Consider the following 24,581-nt stretch of genomic DNA (forward strand, 5'->3'; position numbering starts at 1 on the left):
ATTAAAAAAAACAAGTTTTTTCAACTGAAAGTAAGAAGCAACATTAGAACTTAAAATGAACAGAAATTATTACATATATGAGGGGGTTCTCCCCCAAGTCAATACCTCACTCTTTACGCTACACTTTTTTTTAATGGTTTAAAAAGAGCTATCTATTCTAATTAAACGGCTTTTGTGATTCAGGGGTTTGTGAATTAAAAAATTTATTAACTTTTGACGTAAAGAGCGTGGTATTGACTAAGGGGAGAACCCCCTCATATACGTAATAACATATACGTAATAAAATAAAAACAATAAAAAAAAAACAAGCGATACGGCTCGATAGTAATCGAAACTTTTAAAAACGGAATTTGGATGTCAATAAATGTATCAAAAGAATGGGCTTATAATGCTGATTCTAAATATATGAATTTTATTAAGTTTAGTATTACTCATCAAAGGCTACGAGCCTGAGAAAATTTACCTGCTTTTTTAAAGAGGGGGGAAACATCCCCTAAAAAATAAAGAATTTTAATGAAAATCACACCGTTAGATTTATCGTATCAGAAAACCCTATAACATAGGTTTCAAGCTCATATCTGCAAAAATCTGCAACTTTGTATTTTCTGGAAGAAGAAAAATATACGAATATAAAAGTTCGTTACGTAAGTTAATTTGTAAATTACGTCAGAACCAAATGTAGAGACAGCCATTTAGCAAAAGAAAAGTAAAATTTCTATGCAAATTTTGTTTACTTATTCAATGACAGTGAGTCAAAATAAAAGCTGCATTAACTAAAAAACGATCAGAAATTAAATAAAAAAAAACAAGTTTTTTAAACTGAAAGTAAGGAGCGACATTAAAACTTAAAACGAACAGAAATTATTCCGTATACGAAAGGGGCTGTGACCTTCTCAAAGCCTCGCTCTGTACGCTAAAGTTTGACTCTGTCTCACAACGTTGAGGAGGGGACAGCCCCTTTCATATACGGAATAATTTCTGTTCGTTTTAGGTTTTAGTGTCGCTACTTACTTTCAGTTTAAAAAACTCGTTTTTTTTATTTATTCAAACATAAGGTGAAGATAAATCACCAACAACTAATAAACGAGACTCAAAATGAATAAAAATTAAAATGAATAATCAAGTTAAGCTGTGGTAAGTTCCGTTTAATGAACGGAACTTACCACAGCCAGGACTAGGGCTGGCCACCCTCTAATCCTTTCAAAGATTAGTGCGTCATTTACAATTTACTGAAAGGCTATTCTTTTCATACTTATTCTGTTTTCATTTGTCATAATGTCAGCAAAAAAAAAATAAAAAAAAAAAAATAAAAAAAAAATAAAGCAAGATTGCTGGAAAGAACTAATAAAAGTACACTGTCTGTTTAATGTGTAATGATATTTATTCCTGGAATTTTCAGGTATTTTAATTTATTAATGATGTAAGAGAAGAAAAAAAAATAGAATACAATTTGTTGGATACTTTTAAACATAAGAGAATTAGTGTATTTTGGGGCCACCGAAAAGGCAAATTTTTCTAAGGTTTATGTAAAAAATTCCTGCTTTTAGAGCTCTGGTTAGTATTAGCAAAAGTCTCTCGTAGCTTGCAGTTGGTTGCCACAAACTGTTTAATATATAAATAGTAGAAGTAAACCCAATATGTCAATTTGAATGTCTACAAAAACATAGTTCGTGGTAATACTTACCAACCTCTTCCTGAGATATTCATTTACTATACCTCAAGATGTCCTCCCTCCAGCTGTCCTTCTTTTGTCCCTATTAGAACATAAATATAATATTTAGTATTCCAAACAAGAGTTTTTTCTGCATTAAGAATGGAGTAATCACTCCACAGCGTCTATATTAATACTTAATCCAAATGAATGGGGATTAGCGATTAGTTTATGCCTCCCCTCAAGCCCTCTTGTATATTTATTTCAAGGTTCACGGAGAGCTGGAAAATTATAACATAAAAATGCACTTTTTGAGGCATTAGACTCACCCTTAGGAATGTTTTTACCCTCTAGGTTCTCTTTTCCTCCTTTTCTCAAAATCAGGCAAATAATCTCTGGCTCCTAACTTTAGATGGCTAAGATTAAACGTGATAAATTTCACATATTTGGAATTACCATAAAAAGCTTATATATTCACTGCAGATATTGTTGTCAAATATCGTTTTTTGGTGTTTTAATTGCCCAGGTCACTCCTTACTTACGGTTTGTCCCCATGGGCTGTTTGATAAAAAGATACACTTGCAAAAAAAAAAAAAAAAATAGAATTAAAAAGATCAAGACAATATGGTGTATGGCGGAAGTTTTTTTTTTTTTTTAGGGATGATCGTGTCAAAACAATAATTCTTTGATTTGAAATTATAATTTCTAGGTTTTATTTCCAGTGACCAAAAAGATTAGAGGGCAACTAGCCCCCTTCTATGCCCCTTTTCCCCCAAAGACTTCCGATCAAAATTTTGAGATAGCAATTTGATTCAGGAGTTGAATTGTCAATAACAATGCCTTTGGTTATGACATGACCCCTATATTCCCTCGAGAAAAGGGCTGTAAGTCACTCAATTTACCCATTATTTAGACACACATATTTTTTGTGGGGGGGGGGGGCTCTGTGGCGGGGATTTTCCACGAGGATAATTTTTCGTAGGGAACATAGTCTTCGGGGTAATTTTCCAAAGGGAAATTTGAATGAGAGGAGTTTTTAAAGAACTTCGAAACTTTAGCGTAATCTGCGGGATTTGAAGAACGGACAGGGAATAATCTATTGTTATAAATTATCTACTACATAATTGTGCAGTCAAAACTGTGCTAACAAGCGCTATATCCACAACCACCCCTCAAAGTTTTTGCAGAATTTTATGAGTTTATTTGACTTCACAGGAATTTTAGGAGACTGTTTTTATCTGAGGATACTTGTGTAATTTAGGAGGAATTCCTGAAAATTCACTGATGGTTGAAACAATATATAGTTTTGCTTTCTGTCGATTTCTGCGTATACAGCCTATTATTCTGGTCAATATTACCACACTATTTGTACTTCCCATGCTATTATGAAATCTTACTTGTTACGAAATATGCCTTTTTAACTGATGATGGCTATAATTTTCAATCAGAACTTTTTGTCCTAATTCTTTAAGAACGATTCCTGAAATACAATGGCCATTTAACTAGAATAATAAGCTTTTAAAAAAATCTTTAGCGTAAAGTGCGAGGTCTTGAAGAGGAGGCAACCCCATTCATATACGTAATGGTTTCTGTTCGTTTTAAGTTTTGATGTTGCACCATACTTTCTGTTGAAAAATATTTTTTTTTCTTATAAATTTAATTTCTGATCTTTCTTAAATAATATCGGGAAATCCGGCTCTCTCTCCATGAAAAAGTTTGGTACTTGTGTTTTATTAAAAAAAAAAACAAGTTTTTTTTAACTGAAAGTAAGGAACGACGTTAAAACTTAAAACGAACAGAAATTATTCCGTATATGAAAGGGGCTGTCCCCTCCTCAACGCCTCGCTCTTTACGCTAAAGTTTTTTATTGTTTAAAAAAAAGAAGAATTGTGAGAAAGTCAAACTATCAGTAAAGTTTTGAAACTATTAGGAAAGTTTTGATGTTACTCCTGATTTTCAGTTGGAAAACTTGTTTTTTTTACCATTTAACTTCTGATCTTTTTTTAAATAATGCTGGTAAATCCGGCGCCCCCTTCATAGCAATGTCCCTGCCCCCTTGAAAACTTCCTTCATTGAAAAATCCTCCCACATAACCCCCGACCCACTCACTCCTCTACTACCAGAAAAAATCCCCCCTGAAAACGTCTGTATACTTCCTAATAACCAATACTATATGTTAACATTGGGTAAAGTTCATAACTTTCAGCCCTCCCCCCGTGGACTTCGTGGGATTAAGCCATCCTAAACGACATAGTTCTAATATTTTCAACCATGCTGAACAAAATGGCTATCTCAAAATTTTGATCAGGTGACTTTTGGAAAAAAATGAGCGTGGGAGGGGGCCTAGTTGCCCTCCATTTTTTGGTCACTTAAAAAGGGCATAAGAACTTTTAATTTCATATCCACTGAGTCCTCCCACGATATTCTAGAACCACTGGGTCGATACGATCACCCCTGGGGAAAAAAACAAAAAAAAAAACAAAAAAAAACAAATAAACACGCATCCGTGATCTTTCTTCTGGCAAAAAATGCAAAATTCCACATTTTTGTAAATAGGAGCTTGAAACATCTACAGTAGGGTTCTCTGATACGCTGAATATGATGGTGTGATTTTCATTAAGTTTCTGTAGCTTTTAGGGGGTCTTTCCCCCTTGTTTCGAAAATCAGCCAAATTTTCTCAGGTGCGTAACTTTTGATGGGTAGTACTAAACTTGATGAAAGTTATATATTTGAAATCAGCATTGAAATATGATTCTTTTGGTGTGTCTATTGGTATCAAAAACCCGCTTTCTAGAGTTTCGATTACCATTGAGCCGGGTCGCTCCTTACTTACAGTTTGTTACCACGAACTGTTTGATACGCCACTTACTGAAGTTTACGATGCGTAAAACTCGAGAACAAACCGGCTTCTTCGTTACTTTTGAAACAAATTTGGTTTATATATTTGCACATCAGGGTGTGGGGGGGGGGGGGGTAAAGTATAGCGGGTCTGCATTCAAAATGTGTTACGTACAATTATTATGCATATTATGAACTAAGATTTGTTTTCTGACTTCAAACTGTCCAAATACTCCCCCCTTATATGCAAATATATAGCCCAACTTAGGCTATATATTTCTCATCTATTCTGTCACTTGTCTTTGTCTTGTCTCACGCTAACCTGAAAGAAGCTAACGAAGAAACCGGTTTGTTCTCAGGTTTTACACAGCGTAAACTTGAGGGAGTGGCGTATAATACGTAAGTACCAAAATTCCTTCCCCCTACGGCAAATAGAAAACAAAGCTCAAATATAATTCTAAAATTTTCCACGGGGGGGGGGGGTATTTTTGCAGGGGGTATTCTCCATAGGGGGGGGTATTTTCTAGGGGGGTATTTTCCGTGGAGGGTATTTTTCAGGGTTTTTTTTTCCGGTGGGAGGGGTATATTCTGCGGGGGATATTTTCTACGGGAGGCATTTTCCGGGGGTGTATTTTCCGGGGGGGGGTATTTTCCTTGGAGGGGGGATGTATTCCGAAATGTATTTTCCGGGAGTGTTTTTTCCGTGGGGGGGATTTTCCGGAGGGGATTTTCCGTGGGGGGTATTTTCCGGGGAGATTTTCCGTGGGGGGTATTTTCCGGGGGGTAAACACCAGGGCGTATAAACACTTAGAACCGTAATCTATACAGGGTATAAGCGTTTGAACATCACAGGTTCATGTTCCCTCTGAAATACGTGATTTTTTTATCACTTTATTGCAGTAACTTGCCCTACAAGGACAAGATACTTATAGCACCAGATTCAACAGTTTCAGATCGATCCATTGACCAGGTTAGTATATATACGTACGATAATACTGATATTTTTTCCACAAAAGATGATTTAAACTTCCCTAAAATAGGAAAATACTCCATTTTTCAAAGTTTTCCTCCAATTTTCAGTATATTTTTGAATGAAAATAATACAAAGCAATCTCCACAAGCGTACTTCGTTGTATGGATTAATATATGGATGTAAAGTCTCAAAGAATGATAGGAAAATTGTCGCCTTACGTTAAAAAAAAAATCAAAAATCTAAAATCAAAAGTACTGCGCAAAAATTTTATACAGTAAAATTGGACAGGGAACATAGACCTTTGCTTAATATATTTCGCTTATGGTCTAATAATTGGTTACATTTTACTTTGTGACAGCTTTATTTTTGTCAAGACTCGAGATTGTGTCGATTGTCAAATGTATAAACTATCAATTGACACGGGGCACAAGTGGATGCTTGTCCAGTATCAAATAAAACAGTGTTTTTTTTTTTTGTTTTTTTTATTCTTCTGTTTGACCCTCTTGAATCTATAACCCTATTTCTTGGGTTATCTAATGGTAACCGAAACCCTAAAAAAGGAATTTTGATACCAATAGATATATCAAAAGAATCAAATTTTAATGCTGATTGAAAATATATAAGTTGCATCAAGTTTAGTCCTACCCATCAAAAGGGTAGGAAATTTAGATGATTACGTGCCTGAGAAAATTTAGATGATTTTCGAAAAAAGGGGGAAAGACCCCCTAAAATTTATAGATCCTTAATGAAAATCACACCATCATATTCAGCTTATCAGAAAACCCTACTGTCGACGTTTCAAGCTCCTATCTACAAAAATGTGGAATTTTGCATTTTTTGCCAGAAGAAAGATCACGGATGCGTGTCTATTTGTTTGTTTGTTTGTTTTTTTCCTAGGGGTGATCGTATCGACCCAGTGGTCCGATAATATCGTGGGAGGGCTCTTTGGAATGTAAATTAAAAGCTCTAGTGCCCTTTTTAAGTGACCAAAAAATGGAGGACAACTAGGCCGCCTCCCACGCTCATTTTTTCCCCAAAGTCACCCGATCAAAATTTTGAAATAGCCAGTTTGTTCAGCATGTTCGGAAATATGATAATTAGGTCTTTTAGGATGACTTAGTCCCCCGAAGTCCCCGGGGGGAGGGCTGAAAGTTATGAACTTTACCCAATGTTAACATATAGCATTGGTTATTGGGAAGTAAACAGACGTCTTCAGGGTTTTTTTTGGTAGGTGGGGGGGGGGTCAGGGCTTATATGGGAGGATCTTTCCATGAAGTAAGTTTTCATGAAGGAGGGACATTGCTATGAAGGAGGCGCCGGATTTCCCATCATTATTAAACAAAAAGATTAGAAATTAAATGAAAAAAAGTTTTTCAACTGAAAGTAATGAGCAGCATCAAAAATTAAAATGAACAGAAAATATTAAGTATATGATTGGGTGCACCCCTTTGTCAATACCTCGCTCTTTAAGCCAACGATTTTTTAGTACTTTCATAAGAGCTATTTATTCTAATTAACGGCTGTTGTGATTAAGGGGTCATTTTTTAAGAATTGGAACAAAATTCGAACTTTAGCTTAAAGAGCAAGGTATTGATTAGGGGGCGAACCCCTTAATATACGTATTAAAATATGTGAATACAGAAGTTCGATACCTAAGTTAATTCGTAAGTTACGTATATTTATTACTAATAAAAACGTTCGTAAATAAAATTAAACGAGTTTCGAGAAAGCCATTTAACCAAATAAAAGTAAAATTAATATGCAAATTTTGTTGTAATTATTCCTGTACATTGAGCCAATATCAAAACCTGCATTAATTCAAAAACGTTCAAAAATTAAAGAAAAGAGCAAGTTTTTTTTAACTGAAAGTAAGGAACGACGTTAAAAATTAAAACGAAAATAAAATATTGATTATCTGAAAGGGGCTGTCCCCTCCTCAACGCCTCGCTCTTTACGCTAAAGTTTGTTTTTTTTCACAACTCTATTTTTTTAAACAATAAAAAAATTTAGCGTAAAGAGCGAGGCATTGAGGAGGGGACAGCCCCTTTCATATACAGAATAATTTCTGTTCGTTTTAAGTTTTAAAATCGTTCCTTACTTTCAGTTAAAAAAAAAACTTGTTTTTTTTATTTAATTCATCTCTAGAGGTCATGACTAAAGCAGATGCAAGAGTTTGAACAGGAATGTATCAGTGGTATCAGTGGAACAGGAATGCCAGTGGTACAATCTCACGAAAATTTAGGTGATGAGGGCAAAATATATTTTTCAAAATCGAGAGGAGGGAATTTCTCATTTTCTCAATTTTTCTGTGGAAATACAAAAAAAGATGGCATTTTCAACAAAAATATCCTTTTTTCCAAAAAAAACACAATAGTGTCAATAGGGAAGGGGCCACGGAGGGGTATTTATACCCCTAGTTCTTTAGAAGAACCATTTGGGGATTATTCTCATGGAAAAGTGACAACCCCCCCCCTAAATTTTGAAAAAGACATTTTGCCTCCTATAAATTTTCTTTAATTGACTCCACTGCCCACAAAGGGAATTTTTCATAACACTCTGCACTCGCCCATAAAAGATATTTTTAAAAGCATAAAATGGGGAAAAGCCCCGGTCACACCACTCTCTGTCCCAATTGACGCCACAGCCGTAACCTTTCAGTGTAAAAATTTTGATTAAGGCAACATTGCTAAAAAAAATTACCATTGTCAAGCACTATGAATGATACGATAAAGAAGTAGAAGCCCCTTTCATTTTAAGCTAAAAAACAACTACATATAAAACTAAAAAAAAATACAAATTGATTTGTAGATCTCAAAACAAATAAAAATAAATAGAATATAAATCTAGCGACGTTAAAAGTAAAAGTATCAAACAGTCATGGCAGCAAATAGCTCTGCCTAAGTAAAGAGTGATACAGCTATGATGTTTTATTTTTTTTTTCAGGACACTTCGTATCTAAGGAATTGTCATTGAAAATCCGGAATGGGCTCAGTCAGTTGTAATCAAAAGTTCTAGTACCCTTTTTCTAAGTCAAAAGTGATTGGAGGGGAACCAGTCCCCTCCTAAATTTTCTCTGTCTGCCCTGCCATCTAATATGCTGATCAAAAAATTGAGTTATTCCAATAACTATGGTCCAATAACTGTGCTTCCAGGAATGTCTTGATCCCACAGCCAATTGAACAAGCTCTAAAATATGCCAGTTGCTCGTTGTTTACACATGATGATCTTTGGCAATATATCATCCTTCATCCACAGAACGTGTGCTAGCCATATCAACCTTTCTGTCATTACTGCTCTAAAAAGCAGGATTAAACCACAATATTCCTACAGCTGATTTCCTAAAATTACTAGGTTATTACTCTTTTCAAACATCATACTCATGATCTTCAGTAACTTATCTCTAATGTCATAATCGATATAACTAAAAAAAAATTATTTGCCACACTGTATACACCTGAAGCCTTACTAATTTTCAATCCTTTTAATGCTGTCACTAATTCTCCCTCACAAAATAAATCTTCCTTCACATCCAAGGTATGAAAAACATTGTATATCTTTTCCTATCGCGGTTTAGCACATCTTAAGATGTTCTGCCCATGCCCATCTTTATTTAACCTTTTCCCTTTTACTAATTGTGGCCCTGTTTCTTTCTTTACCTGGGACAATTCCAGGTTGACCATTCCCTCTCAATTTATTAACATTCCCGTATAATGTCTTACTATTATTCCGTCTGGCTGCATTTTTCAGGTCTTCAGCAGCTTTACCTAGGGCCTCCACTTCTCATCTCCTTAATTCATATTTTAATTCTTTCATAATTTTCACTTCAAAAATCAAAACACACTATGCAAAAGTAGGTTGTCAAAAATACGTATCTGCGCTACCTTAGGAGCGGCAAAGTACATAAGTTGAAATTTTCAGGGAATCTTGAGGGGGATGTAAATCAAACAGTTCGTGGTAACTAACTGTAAGTAAGGAGCGAAAAGGATCAATAGCAACCGAAACTCTCGAAAACGGAATTTCGATATAAGTAGATAAATCAAAAGAAGTGGCTTACTATGCTGATTCCAAATATGTGGATTCTTTGAGTATATTGTGTCCCATCAAAAGCTACGATCCTGAGAAAATTTCTCTGATTTTCAAAAAAGTGGTGAAACAGCCCCTATAAGTCAATAAAGTTTAATGAAAATCACAGCAGTAGACTCAACATATCCATGAACCTCGCTGTGAAAGTTTCAAGTTCCCATTCACAAAAATGTGCAATTTGGTATTATTTTTGCCAGAAGAAAGGTCACAAATGCGTCTTTATTTGTTTTTCTTTTGATTTTTTTATTTTTGTTTTTTCGCAGGGGTGATCGCATCAAACCGATATTCCTAGACTGTCTGAAAAGGGCTCTTCGAACAAAAATAAAAAGTCCTAGGGACCTTTTTTAAGTGACCAAAAATATTAGAAGGAACTATCCCCCCCCCCAAAAAAAAAAACCTTATTTTCAAGGGACGTGGCAACCATTTTATTTAGGTTGATTAGAAAATCTAAAAACTAACCTTTGGAGATAACATGACCCCTTCAGCCCCTGGGGGTATGTCTCTTTTAAAATTTGTCCATTGTTTACGTAAAGTATTTGTTATTTGGAAGTATACAGACAGTTTTTCGAGTGGGGGGGATTTGTGCTTGGGTTTTTTTCGGGGGGAGATAATTTTCTGTGGAGAGAAATTTCCCGGGTTGAACTTTCCAGGAAAAATTAACACTGGAGAGATTTGACTCAATTTTGCAGGTGAAGATATTCTAGGGGTGTTGTCAGGGGGAAACTTTTAGCATTTTTAGATTTCCGAGGAATGATTTCCACGGAAGGGGGAGTTCTGGGGCCATCATAAAAACGATTAAAACTTAGTTATTTTCAAATGAAAGTATGCTAATTAACATACTTTCATAAGGAGTATACTTCATATAAGGAATAATCTTTGTTCGTTTTGAGTTATAATATTGTTCCTTACCTTCACTAGAAAAAACTTGTTTTTATATTTAATCTAAATTAAAAGACGTTATTTTAATCCAAGTTGTCAAAAGTCTATATAAAATATATGCAGAATGGCTGGGGATATTAAGCTGAAACTTTCAGGGCATGTTAAGAGGGTTGTTAAATCAAACGAAAAGTAACTATGTGAATCCAGTTTTTCAAAAGAGCATATTTGCATTATCTTAGGAACGGCTAACGGTAACAAGTTGAAACCTTTCAGGCATGTTTAAGAAGGATTTTGAACTAAAAAAAAAAATTGTGCACATCCAGTTTCAAACAGTTCGTTGTAAAGACAAGTAAGTAAGGAGCGACCCGGCTCAATAGTAACCGAAACAAAAAAGTTTGACTCTGTCTCACAACTTTATTTTTTAAAACAATAAAAAACTGTAGCATAAAGAGCGAGGCGTTGACGATGGGACAGGCACTTTCATATACGGAATAATTTCTGTTCGTTTTCAGTTTTAATGTCACTCCTTACTTTCAGTTAAAAAAAACTTGTTTTTCTTATTTAATTTTAAAAGGGCTGCCTAATTTCGGAAATAACTATGGGTATCAAGTCGAAAGTTTCAAGCAGTGTTAAGAAGTATGTTGAAATGGTTCTATATGGTCCCAAACTGTTTTGTGGTTAGGGAGGGAGGAAGATACCTTAAAGAGTGAATTTGAATGCAAATTAGCTCTCATTGAGCCATCGAATAAGTACAATAATAGTTCTAAGAGAGAGACGATGGGAGAGTGGATATAGAAATTGATGTATGGTCCCAGGGCCGTAACCAGGATTTGTTTTAAGAGGAGAGGCGTCCGGGGGGTTTGGTACAAACGAAACTTTGAAAAACGCGTCAAAAATGTGTAATTGATATCTACTCCCTTGTGATTTATGGGAATATTTCTGGTCTAGTGTATTATTATGAACGTAAGGACTAACATTAGAATCCAAAATGAGCAGAATTTATTGCGTATAAAAGGGGGAATACCCCTTTCTCCTTCACACCTCCACCTCATGATCGTAGAAACTTCGGAGGCTGCTCATTAGCTAAGAAATTGAGAGTTTAAGTCTTTTTTATGAGTCGAAAGTGATCGGAGAACAACCAGCCACGGGAGAGGGGTGTATTTTCCAGGGGGAAGTTTCCTATGGAAGATTTTCCCCAGGGGGTGTTTTCTGAGGGGGTATTTCCGCGGTGGGATGGGTAATTTCCGGGGGTTATGAGTATTGAAGCCATAATCACTTCCACGACTTCCTTAGGGGGTTTTATCTGAAGGTGCTAATCCCTCAATACGCTGGTATTATTGGTCATGTACACCTGGTTGTTACGTAATACTTTAGGGGATGTTTTTGTTTACCTTGTTACTATGTAATAGTTAATTGTTTACATTTGCAAAGCCCAAGTAACCACTTCCAAAGAGGTCCTAGCAACCAATTCCAGCCATGCCCTAGCAAACAACAAATATTATCGATTAATGAACTATTACGCACACCTGGTTATTTCATAATAGTTAATTAGTTACTATGCAAAGTCATAGCAACCAGTTCCTTGCTATTGTTTGTTTGGTCTACTGCCCACACGTGGTAGCTACGTAATAGTTAATTGTTTACTTATACAATTTAGACACATGTGTTAGTGTTTTTTCTTATTCGAGATTTTTTAAAAGATATTTTCCCTCAATGGCAGCTATTCAAGTAGAGAACCCCACAATGTAGCAGAGGATGACGTAATTTCAGGTTACTTGTTATAATAGAGCTTACGCGTTCTCAAGACATTCTCCAAGCCACTTAGGCAAGACGTGTTTTGATTCAAGGAACCATGATAATCCGCCAAAGATTTTTCTCCACTGTAGGAATCGAACGTGAGACCAGATATTTCCATTGGAATGAAGTTTTAATCAGCCGAACCCAGAAGCAATTGATGTTATTATATTCCGGGGAATAAATTCTATTGGATGCACTGTTCCCGAGCGTAAGCCACCTGATGTTACATCATAGCTATGTAATTGCTTAAATCGATATCCTCCCTTTTGCTTTTTTGCGTTATCAGGTTTACGCATGACAGAACAGGTAAATATTTAAGTAAACATAATAGCGAAAAAAGTTTTAATGAAGACATTGTTGTGGATCAATTAATTCTGAACAAACCCAGACAAGGAAATTTTACACTTCTTGGTAATATGGTCCTGCCGTTTCGGAAGGGGTTACTTAAAGTTGAAATAGTGAATTCCGCTTCTAATGTCAAATCAGCATATACCAGCTGGACTACCATTACCGTTTTTTCACCCCCCAGCACCTATTACAATCAAAGATGGCTTCAATTTTATTATTGTTTTCTATTTTAATTTTATTTTTTGGGTGTTAAACACTATTTTTTATTGTTTTGTTTCATTCTCTGCTAATAGTAATTATATCAAACCATTGATCCTGGCATTTCAGGAGGGGTTACTTCGAGTTGAAACAGCGAGTTCCATTTCTACTGCCAAATGATCCAGAACCAGATAAGATACCCTCGATATTTTTTCACACAAGTACCTTTTGCAGTAAAACATGGTGTCAATTTTGTTATTGTTTTTTATTTGTTTTTATTCTTTGTATTACGCACCTTTTTTTTGTTTCGTTTTCTGTTAATGGTAATTATGTCAGACCGGTAGTCTTGACCTTTCGGAAGCGGTTACTTCGAGTTGATATAGCGAATTCTACTTCTACTGGCAAAAAAAAATCAAAAGCCACTAGGCTACTGTCGCCACTCTTTCATCCCCACTGCCTAATGTAGGCAAACATAGCGTCAATGCTATTATTGTTTTTATTTGTTTTTGTTTATTTGTATTACGCACGTTTATTTATTTTTTGTTTTATTTTGTTTTCTGCTAATGATAATCATATCAAACTAGTGGTCCTGAAGCAACTATTTTCCGAAGTTTAGCATATTTTTCGTATTTTTAGAATTTTGCAGGGCTTATAGATCGAAGTTTTGGGATTTTTAGAGATTGTTTTCCATATTTCCTATATTTTTTTCACATTTTCATAATTTCTTGGATATATAAAAATCAAAACCAATAAAATAAATCAAATAAAGTATATAAAAATCAAAACCAATCCGTAGAAATCATGACCAAACTCTAAAAAAGGTCAATTCATAGAAATCAAGACTAATTCAAAGAAATCATGAGCAATCCGTAGAAATCCATACGAATACACAAGAATCAAGACTAGTACATAAAAAATAAGACCAATGTTTAGAAATCCAGAACAATCCCTAGAAACCCGTAAAAATCCAGACGAATTCTAAAAGTCAAGACCAACCCGTAGAAATCAAGGCCAACATCTAAGAACCCAACCAGAAAAATCAAGAAACCAATATGTAGAAATTTAGAACAATCCCAACAAATCATGAACAATCTCTAGAAATCCAGACGAATTCAGAAAACCCAAAACCCATCCCTAGAAATCAAGGCCAATCTCTAAAAATCAAGAGCAATCCGAAAAAATGAAGAGACCAGTATGTTGAAATCCAAAACAATGCCTAGGAATCATGACCAATCCCTAGAAATCCAGACGAATTCATAAAAATAAAGAGCAAGCCGTAAAAATCAAGGCAAAGCTTTAAAAATCAAGACCATACAAAGAAATCCAGATTTTTTTGGCAATGGTAATTATATCAGACCAGTGGTCCTGACATTTCGGTAGGGGTTAGTTCAAGTTGAAACAGTGAGTTCCACTTCTACTGCGAAATAATCAAAAACCAGCTAGGCTACCATCAGCATTTTTTCACCCCCAGTGCCTTTTGTAATCAAACATGGTGTCTATGTTATTACTATTTTTTATTTATTTTTGTTTGTTTGTATTACGCACGTTTATTTTTTGGTTTTGTTTCGTTTCCTGTAATGGTAACCATATCAAACCAGTGGTCCTGGCATTTCGGGGGGAAGGGGGGTAATTCAAGCTGAAACAGCGAGTTCCACTTTTACTGCCAAATAATCAAAACCAGCTAGGCTACCATCACCATTTTCTAACCCCCAGTTCCTATTGCAGTCAAATATGGCGCCAATGTTATTATTGTTTTTTATTTATTTTTTTTTGTTTGTATTACGCACGTTTATTTTTTTGTTGTGTGTACGGGCAATGTTAATCATCTGCAACCAGTGGTCCTAAAGTAATTATTGTCCATATTTTAACATTTGTTTCATATCTTTCATATTTTCTAGAGCTGTAGAAATCATGACAAAACTGTAGAAATTAAGGTCAATTCAGAGAAATCAAGACTAATCCAAAGAAATCATGACCTATCCGAAAAATTACGTGGAATTCATAAAAATTAAGACGAGTAAAAGGAATTAAGACAAATCCGCAGAAATCAAAACCAGTCCGAAGAAATCAAGAGACCTATATATAGAAATCCAGAATAATTCCTAGAAATCATGACCAAGCCATAGAAATCTAGACAAATTCATAAATATCAAGACCAACCCGTAGAAATCAAGGCCCACCTCTAAAAATCAAGGCCAATCTGAAGAAATCAAGAGACCAATATGTAGAAATCATTAAAAATCACCAGAAATCCAGACAAATTCCCAAAAATCAAGACCAACTTCTATAATTCAGACCAATCCGAAGAAATCAAGAGATTAATAAGTAGAAATCCAGATCAATCCCTAAAAATGCATGCTTACTGAGCCCAAACGAACCTAGCAATCAGTCAGTTAACATATTATAGCCTTGATATCAAATATTAGGTTGGCTGCAGGTACCCCAGCTTCGGTAGGTTGGCTACAGGTACCCAAGGCAGCTGTGGGTTGGGTGCAGGTACCCTGGGTGCGGCAGGTTGTCTGCAGGTACCCGGTGTTGGCAAGCTGGCTGCAGGTATCCGGTGTTAGTTTTAGGTTGGTTGCAGGTACCAGTGCTTTGGCATGTGGTAATTTTACTGTTCAAGTTGATTCAGATACTCATTTAATTGTTTCTGTTGGTGGTGTTTTTATTGGCCAAATCAATCCAAGTCTCATTTCATTGTCTCTGTAATTGATGCTTTTACATGTCAAACTGTTTAAAACCCTCTTTTATTTTCATCGTTCTTGGTACTTTCACTGGTCAAATCGATTCAAATCACCCTTTCATTTTCATTCTTCTTGCTACTTTTAATGATGAGTCTGTTTCAACCCAATTTTGTTTTCATTGTTCTTGGTACTTTAACTGATCAAGTTGATTCAAATACTTATTTTATCTACTATATTCTTGATGCTTTTAGTGGTCAAATCAATTAAATCCCGTTCCATTCACTCGGTTCTTCATGCTTTTAATGGTCAAACTTATTCAAATCACTTTTCAGTTTCACTGTTTTTGGTACTTTTACAGATAAAATCGATTAATATCCTCTTTCATTTTTATGGTGTTTGACACTTTTACACATAAAACCGATTCAATTCCCGTTTCATTATCACTGTTCTTGGTTCAGGATTTCTACGGATTTGTCTTGATTTCTATGTATTGGTCTTGATTTGTGAGGATTGGTCTTGATTACTACGACTTGGTCTGGATTTCTACGGACTGGTATTTATTTCTACATATTGTCTCTGTATTTCTTTAGATTGGTCTTGATAATTAGAGGTTGGCTTTTATTTCTACGAGTTGGTCTTGATTTTTATCAATTCGTCTGGATTTATACAGATTAACTATGATTTCATAGTTTGGTCTTGATTTCTTTAGATTTCTCTTTAGATTTTTCGAGGTTGGCCTTGGGTTTCGACGGGTTGGGCTTGATTTTTATGAATTCGTCATGATTTTTATGGATTGGTCATGATTTTTAGGTGTTGTTCTGGGCTTCTACATGCTATCTCTTCATTTTTTCGGAATAGTCTTGATTTTTAGAGGTTCTCCTTGATTTCTACGGGTTGGCTTTGATTCTTAAGAATTTGTCTGGATTTTTGTGGATTGGACATGATTTCTAGGGATTGTTCTGGATTTCAACATATTGGTCTCTTGATTTATTGATATTGGTCTTGATTTTTAGAATTTGGCCTTGATTTTTACGAGTTGGTCTTGATTTTTATGAATTTATCTGGTTTTCAGCAGATCAGTCATAATTTATAGGGATTGTTCTGGATTTTTACATATTGGTCTCTTGATTTCCAGGATTAGTCTTGATTTTAAGAGAAATTATTGAAAATTTGCAAAACAAAATAGAGAATATGGAAAACAATCTCTTAAAACTCAGAAACCCTCGATCCAAAAGACCTAAAAATATTAACTATATGAAAAAATATGAAAATATAGAAAATAATCGCTTCAGGACCACTGGTTTGATATGACTGCCATTGCCAGAAAACATGACAAAAATAAAACGTAAGTAATACAAAAAAAAAAAAAAAAAAAAAAATAATAATATTTACGCCATATTTGTAAAAACAATAGTAACATTTACACCATGTTTGGTCGGAATAGGTACTGGTGGAGGGGGGTGAGGGGGGATGGTAATTTTAGCCTCGAGGGTTTTGATTATTTGGCAGGAAAATTGGGATTCGCTGTTTAAACTCGAAGTAACCCCTCCCGAAATGCCAGGACCACTGGTATGGTATCTTTACCATTGGCAGAAACGTCCTTAACACAACTAAAAAAAAACTAAAAAACAATAACAATATTGACGCCATGTTTGACTATAATAGGAACTGGGGGTAAAAAATGGTGGTGGTAGCCTAGCTGTTGTTTATTATTTGGCACTAAAAGTGAAACTTACTGTTTCAAGTCGAGATAACCCCTCCCGAAATGATAGGATTTCTACATATTTGTCTCTTGTTTTCTTTGGATTGGTCTTAATTACTAAGAATTGGTCTTGATATTTTGCACTGGTTTTAATTTTTACGAATTTATCTGGATCTCTATGGATTCGTCATGATTTATTTGTATTAGTCTTGATCTCTATGAATTGACCTTGATTTCTACTGTTCGGTAATGATTTCTAAGGATTGGTCTTGATTTTTATGTACTTGTCTTGATGTCTACGGATTGGTCGTTATCCTGGGAAATAATGAAAATATGAAAAAAATATAGAGAATATGGAAAACAATCTTTTACAAGTCTCAAAACCTCGGTCCATAAGCCCTAGAAACTATTAAATATGAAACAAATTTTTGAAATATGTAAAATAATCGATACAGGACCACAGGTTTGATAGGATTACCATTAGCAGAAAAAAAAATATAACAAAAAATAATCGTCCGTTATACAAACCAACAAAAACGAATTGAAACAATAATAGCATTGACGTCATGTTTGCCTGCAATAGGGGAAGAAAGAATGGCAATGATAGCCTTGCTGATTTTGATATTTTTTGCCAGTAGAAGCGGAACTCGCTGTTTCAACTCGAAGTAACCCCTCCCGAAATGTCAGGACCACTGGCTGGGTATGGTTACCATTAGTAGAAAACAAAACACAAGAAAATGAACATACCTAACACAAACAAACAAAAACAAAAAAGAAATAATACAATTGACGCCATGTTAGACAGGAATAGGTACCGGTGGTAAAAAAATGGCAATGCTATCCTAGCTGGGTTTTAATTATTTGGTAGTAGAAGCGGAACTCACTGTTTCTACTCGAAGTAACCCGTCATCTTCAATTACATTACGTCATCTTCAATTACATTACGTCATCTTCAATTACATTCAGGGGCTCCTGAGGGTAAAATATCTAAAAAAGCAATCTCGAAGAAAAAAACAATAACACGTTGCCTTGAAATTTTAAAAGTAACTAATTAACTAATACATAACTACCACGTATGAGCAATGGACCAAATAATCAATAGCAAGGAAGTGGTTGCTATGGCTTTACATAAGTAAACAATTAACCATTATATAGCAACCAGGTGCGCTGAATAGATCAATAATCAATATACTTGTTTTCAATATACCAATAATATACCAATAATACTTGTTGGCTGCTATGGCCCATTTGGGATTGGTTGCTAGGGATTAGCGTATGTAAACAATAAGCTATTACATAGCAAAAAGGTCGACAAACTTCCCCTAAAGTGTTACGTAATAACCAGGTGTAAATAATCAATAATACCAGCTGGTTGAGGGATCATCAGCTTCAGGTATACCCCCTATGGGTGCCGTGGAAGTCATTATGGCGTCATTCCTGGTATGCTCCTCGCGGGGGGGGGAGTATTTTGGGGGGGGTATTTTCAATGTATACTTTTTGGAGAGGGTTATTCTCCGAAGTGACTTTCTGCGGGGGCTATTTTTCGGATGGGGGTTGTATTTTTCGGGGGGTAAACGCCGGCCACCGTTAACAATATCGAAAATACAGTTAAGGGTACACATTACCGGCTTAAGAAACCCAGCTTAAACTTTGAAAGAGGTATAGACTAGGAGATAAAGTAGATATTAAATTTGTATTTTTAGGGGTCAAGGGAAGCTTATCAAATGCAATGAGTAATCAAGTCAAAATTAAAAGAAACAAATATTACCTCATACAGGAGAATGGTTTACGTCTCTTTAATCTTTTGGAGGACAGAGCAACATTTGTGATTCCCTTAAACCAAACTAAGTTTTGGATATTTTTCTATCGTAACTTTATTAAACTCAAAGTGCTCAGACTTCTAGCATTGAATATCATTAAATATTTAACGGTAAGACTACTCTCAGCAGTTCTTTTTAATAATCTTGGTTTTTATGGTGAATTTTTCTTCTGTTCTGTGAACGTTCTGACAAATAACAACACATTACTCAAAATAAAAATTATCAAACAGTTCATGATAACGAACTGTAAGTAAGGAGCGACCCGGCCCAATAGTAACCGAAACTCTTAAAAGAGGAATTTCGATACAAATAGATACATCAAAAGAATTGCATTTTTCTGTTGAAATCAAACAGTTCGTGGTAACGAACTGTAAATAAGGAGCGACCCGGCTCAATAGTAACTGAAACTCTAAAAAACGGAATTTTGATAACAATAGATGCATCAAAAGAATCAAAATTTAATGTTGATTTCAAATATGTATATTTCATCAAGTTTAGTTTTACCCATCAAAAGTTATGCGCCTGAGAAAATTTGGCTGATTTTATACAAAAAAGGGGGAAAGACCCCCTAAAAGTTATAGAACATTAATCAAAATCACACCATCATATTCAGCGTATCAGAGAACCTTAGTGTAGAATTTTCAAGCACATATTACAAAATGTGGAATTTTGCATTTTTTGCCAGAAGAAAGATCACGGATGCGTGTTTATTTGTTGTTTTTTTTTCCAGGGGTGATCGTATCGACGCAGTGGTCCTAGAATATCGTGGGAGAGCTCATTGGAATGGAAATTAAAAGTTTTAGTGCCCTTTTCAAGTGACCGAAAAAATGGAGGGCAACTAGGCTCCCTCCCCTGCTCATTTTTTTCCCAGAGTCACCCGATCAAAAGTTTTAAGATAGCCATTTTGTTCAGAATGGTCAAAAATATGATAAAAATGTCTTTTAGGATGACTTAATCCCCCGAAGTCCCCGGGGGAAGGTTGAAAGTTATGAACTTTACCCAATGTTAACATATAATATTGGTTATTGGGAAGTATACAGACGTTTTTAGGGGGGATTTTTTCTGGTAGTTGGGGGGGGGGTCGGGGGTTATATGGGATGATCTTTCCATGAAGGAAGTTTTCATGGGGGAAAGGACATTGCTATGAAGGTGGGCGCTGGATTTCCCAGCATCATTAAAGAAAGAGATCAGAAATTAAATAAAAAAAAACACAAGTTTTTCAACTGATTTCAACTGGTCAACTGATTGTGATTAAGAGCTCATTTTTACAGAATTCAAAAAAAAAATTGAACTTTAGCTTAAAGAGCAAGGTATTGACTAGGGGGCGAACCCCCTAATATACGTATTAAAAATTTATGAATATAGAAGTTCGTTACGTAAGTTAATTCGCAAGTTACGTTCGTAACTAAAACGATAACATAAAAACGATCGTAAATAAAATTAAACAAGTTTCGAGAGAGCCATTTAACCAAAAAAAGTTAAATTAATATACAAATTTCGTTTTAATTACTCATGTATGGTGAGCCAAAATTAAAACCTGCATTAATTCAAAAACGTTCAAAAATTAAATAAGAAAAACAAGTTTTTTTTTTAACTGAAAGTAAGAAACGACGTTAAAACTTAAAACGAACAGAAATTATTCCGTATATGAAGGGGGCTGTCCCCTCCTCAACGCCTCACTCTTTACGCTAAAGTTTGACTTTCTCACAACTTTTTTTTTAAACAATAGAAAAACTTTAGCGTAAAGAGCGAGGCGTTGAGGAGGGGACAGTCCCCTTCATATACGAATAATTTCTGTTCGTTTTAAGTTTTAACGTCGTTCCTCACTTTCAGTTAAAAAAAATTGTGTTTATATATATTATTTATATATTAACTGTTTATATATATATATATATATATATATATATATATATATATATATATATATATATATATATATATATATATATATATATATATATATATATATATATATATATATATATATATATATATATATATATATATATATATATATATATATATTATATATATATATTTTTATTTATTTATATATATATATATATATATATATATATATATATATATATATATATATATATATATATATATATATATATATATATATATATATATATATATATATATATATATATATATATATATATATATATATATATATATATATATATATATATATATATATATATATATATATATATATATATATATATATATATATATATGTATATATATATATATATATATATATATATGTATATATATATATATATATATATATATATATATATATATATATATATATATATATATATATATATATATATATATATATATAACCTATCTTAATTGATGAACCTTATATAATTGATTGAATAAAAAAAACAAGTGTTTTAAACTGAAAGTAAGGAGCGACATTAAAACATAAAACGAACAGAAATTATTCCGTATATAAAACGGGCTGTCCCCTCCTCAACGCCTCGCTCTTTACGCTAAAGTTTGACTCTGTCTCACAACTTTATTCTTTAAAACAAAAAAAAACTTTAGCGTAAAGAGCGAGGCGTTGAGGAGGGGACAGCCCCTTTCATATACGGAATAATTTCTGTTCGTTTTGAAGTTTTAGTGTCGCTCCTTACTTTCAGTTTAAAAAACTTGTTTTTTTATTTAATCAATTATATAAGGTTCATCAATTATATAAGGTTTAGTCTTATCCATAAAAAGTTGCGAGCCTGAGAAAGTTTTTTTTTTTCAAAATAAGAGAAAACAGCCCTTAAAATTCATATAGTCTTAATGGAAATCACACCATCTAATTCAGTGCATCAGAAAACCCTAGTGTAGAAGTTTCAAGCTCCTACCTGCAAAAATGTGAAGTTTTGTATTTTTTGCCTTAAGAAAGATCACGAATACGTGTTTATTTGTTTGTTTTTTTTTCTTTTCCCCAAGGGTAATTATATTGATCCAGTGGTCCTTGAATACCGCAAGAGGGCTCATTTGAACGGAAATTAAAAGTTCTAGTGCCCTTTTTAAGTCACCAAAAAATGGAGGCCAACTAGGCCCCCTCCCACGGTCATATTTTTCCCAACGACATTCAATCAGATTTTTGAAACAGCCATTTTCCCTCACAGTCCCTGGGTGAAGGGCTTCAAGTTATGAACTTTGGCGAATATTCACATATAGTATTGGCTATTAGGAAGTATACAGACGTAAATAGCGACGAAGACCACGCTGCCTTTCCATCATAAACAATAAGTAGCACAACAGGGAAATTTTTTATACAAGACAATGGAACGCAACTTTTAAATGAATATTTCGATCCTATATCCAAGGGCCGGCCTCAGAAAAACAAACGAAGAAAATAAAAAACAATATAAAAGAAACTTACATTAAAATTCAATCATTAAAACTGAAAAAAAGTTTTAAAATTTTCAAAACAGCTCTAATATCATTACTTCAAGGAAGTTCAACCAGTCAACCAGTTCGACCAGAAAAATGGCTTTCTAGAAAGCCTTTTTACCAAAAAAATTTAAATTAATGTGCATATTCCGTTTTAATTATTCATGTACGGTGAGCCAAAATCAAAACCTGCATTAATTCAAAAACGTTTAGAAATTAAATTAAAAAGACTATTTTTTTAGCTGAAACTAAGGAGCGACATTAAAACTTAAAACGAACAGAAATTGTTCCGTATATGAAAGGGGCTGTCCCCTCCTCAACCCCTCGCTCTTTACGCTCTTTCTCAAAACTCTATTTTTTAAAACCATAAAAAATATAGCGTAAAGAGCGAGGCGTTGATTAGGGGACAGTCCCTTTCATATACGGAATAATTTCTGTTCGTTTTCAGTTTTAATGTCACTCCTTACTTTCAACTAAAAAAAAAACTTCTTTTTTTAATTTAATTTTCAATTGAGCGCAAATGACACCCTAGCCTTTAAAAGGCTTTGCTCTTAATTATTTCCTCTCCTGATTGTGGTAATATCTGTTGGTTTTATTTTGAGTTAACCATCCTTTGTAATTACTGTTCGTTTTGGGTTAAATTTATTCATTGACATTGATTTCTGTTCTCTTAAAGATTAAATTACTATTTTACTTTATTTCCCCTTTGTCGTTGGTTTAATGGAGCTTTTTATTTTTTTAAAAACATGTTTCTTAGATTTTCAGTTGACATTGTTTTTCATAGATTTGAAAAAGGAATATTTGTTAAGTTTTTCTTTTTAGATTTCTTTTGAGGTGTTATTCTCCTCAATTTCCCATTCTCTCCGTTAACGGTTAACATTTGCTGTAAGGAAATTAACAAACAAATTGATTTTTTTTTTTTTACCGAATACTTGATTACCAGATTGTTTTGATACCTCCAATTACTCCTTATATTTAGTTACTCGCAAGATATCCTCAAGAAATTGCCCCCCCCCCTTCCCTGAAAAAAAAAATTTTCAGGACAAAACTTGTTTCAAGTTTTATGGTTATTTTTTTTCAATTCAATGAAAAAAAAATCTGATTCGTTTTAAACTGTGCATTATTGTTAAAGCATTTAAGGTTTTCGAACACTATCTTGCTGTGAAAAAACCCTGTAAGCCTATTGTATGAATTGAAGAATACTGCCAAGTTACAAAATAGTGCTTGTTTTGCATGTGTATTTTTCAATTTCCCTTTTCCATTGGCTTTCCCTAAGTTGCCTTTTGAATCTAGAGGTGTCACAGCTGTCACTTTACCCTCTAATGTAAACTATGACACTTTCAGAATGCACTTCATATCCAGCTTTGAGACAAAGGCCTTTCAATCAACGAAGAGTCAACAGTCAACACAACTATAACTATAAAAACTATTATCCGGAAAGGGATCACCATTTTCACTTGGCCAATCCAGCTCCAAAAAATTTGCCTAAACATAAAAAAAAAATATGGAATCAAGATAGATGGTTTAAAAATCAAAAACTTCCCGCTGTGTTGCCTTTTGACTTATCCAACGCGAAGAACCAAAATAGGGACTATTTTGAATCAGGCAGGAAAGCTGACAAGCTAAGAATGTAAGTGTTTAGCTAAACTATATTTTATTAAAAGGACCTTCCAATAAAGTTCTTGCGTGAATTTTAAGTGTATTTATTAACATCTTCTTGTTCCTTGAGGGGAATTGCCCACTTGCCTCATGTTAGATGCATGGGGAAATCAATAGAAGCACAATAGTGCCGCCTAAGTAAAGAAAGAAGCGGTTAGAATTTATTATTTATCTAATCTTATTCTTTTTACCAAGGCACCTAGTGTGTGAAAAATTGTCACAGAAACTAGTAGCTTTTTTATCAGTCGAAAGTGAATGGTGGACAATCAGCGTCCTGCCACGCATCGTTTTTCTCAAAAGAATTCGTTCAAAATTTATAGATAGCCATCTTGTTCAGTATACTTGTATGGTCCAATAACTATGCATCCGTGTATAGCAACCCACAACCGCACAGCCCTTGGGGTAGGGGCTGTAAGTTATACACTTTACCCAGTGTTTTCATTTAATATGTGTTATAGGGGAAGACGGGCATTTTCACCTTCGTTGTCCAAAAAGACCAAGAGCATTCAGGTTATGTTTTCAGGGAATGTTGATT

General features: G+C 34.2%; 1 protein-coding gene across 1 annotated transcript in view; it reads left to right on the forward strand.

The window, feature by feature from the left end:
- Positions 1-24,581, forward strand: part of LOC148953366 (uncharacterized) — a 91,536-nt gene that overhangs the window by 17,451 nt on the left and 49,504 nt on the right. Inside the window, exon 2 of the mRNA XM_089087646.1 lies at positions 23,732-24,017. Coding sequence (XP_088943772.1) covers positions 23,732-24,017 — 286 coding nt within the window. The remainder of the gene's footprint in view (positions 1-23,731; positions 24,018-24,581) is intronic.

This window comes from Artemia sp. Qi Xiang Cuo, chromosome 4 (assembly GCF_049724085.1).
Source record: "Artemia sp. Qi Xiang Cuo chromosome 4, ASM4972408v1, whole genome shotgun sequence".
In the NCBI taxonomy this organism is placed as follows: Eukaryota; Metazoa; Arthropoda; class Branchiopoda; order Anostraca; family Artemiidae; genus Artemia; species Artemia sp. Qi Xiang Cuo.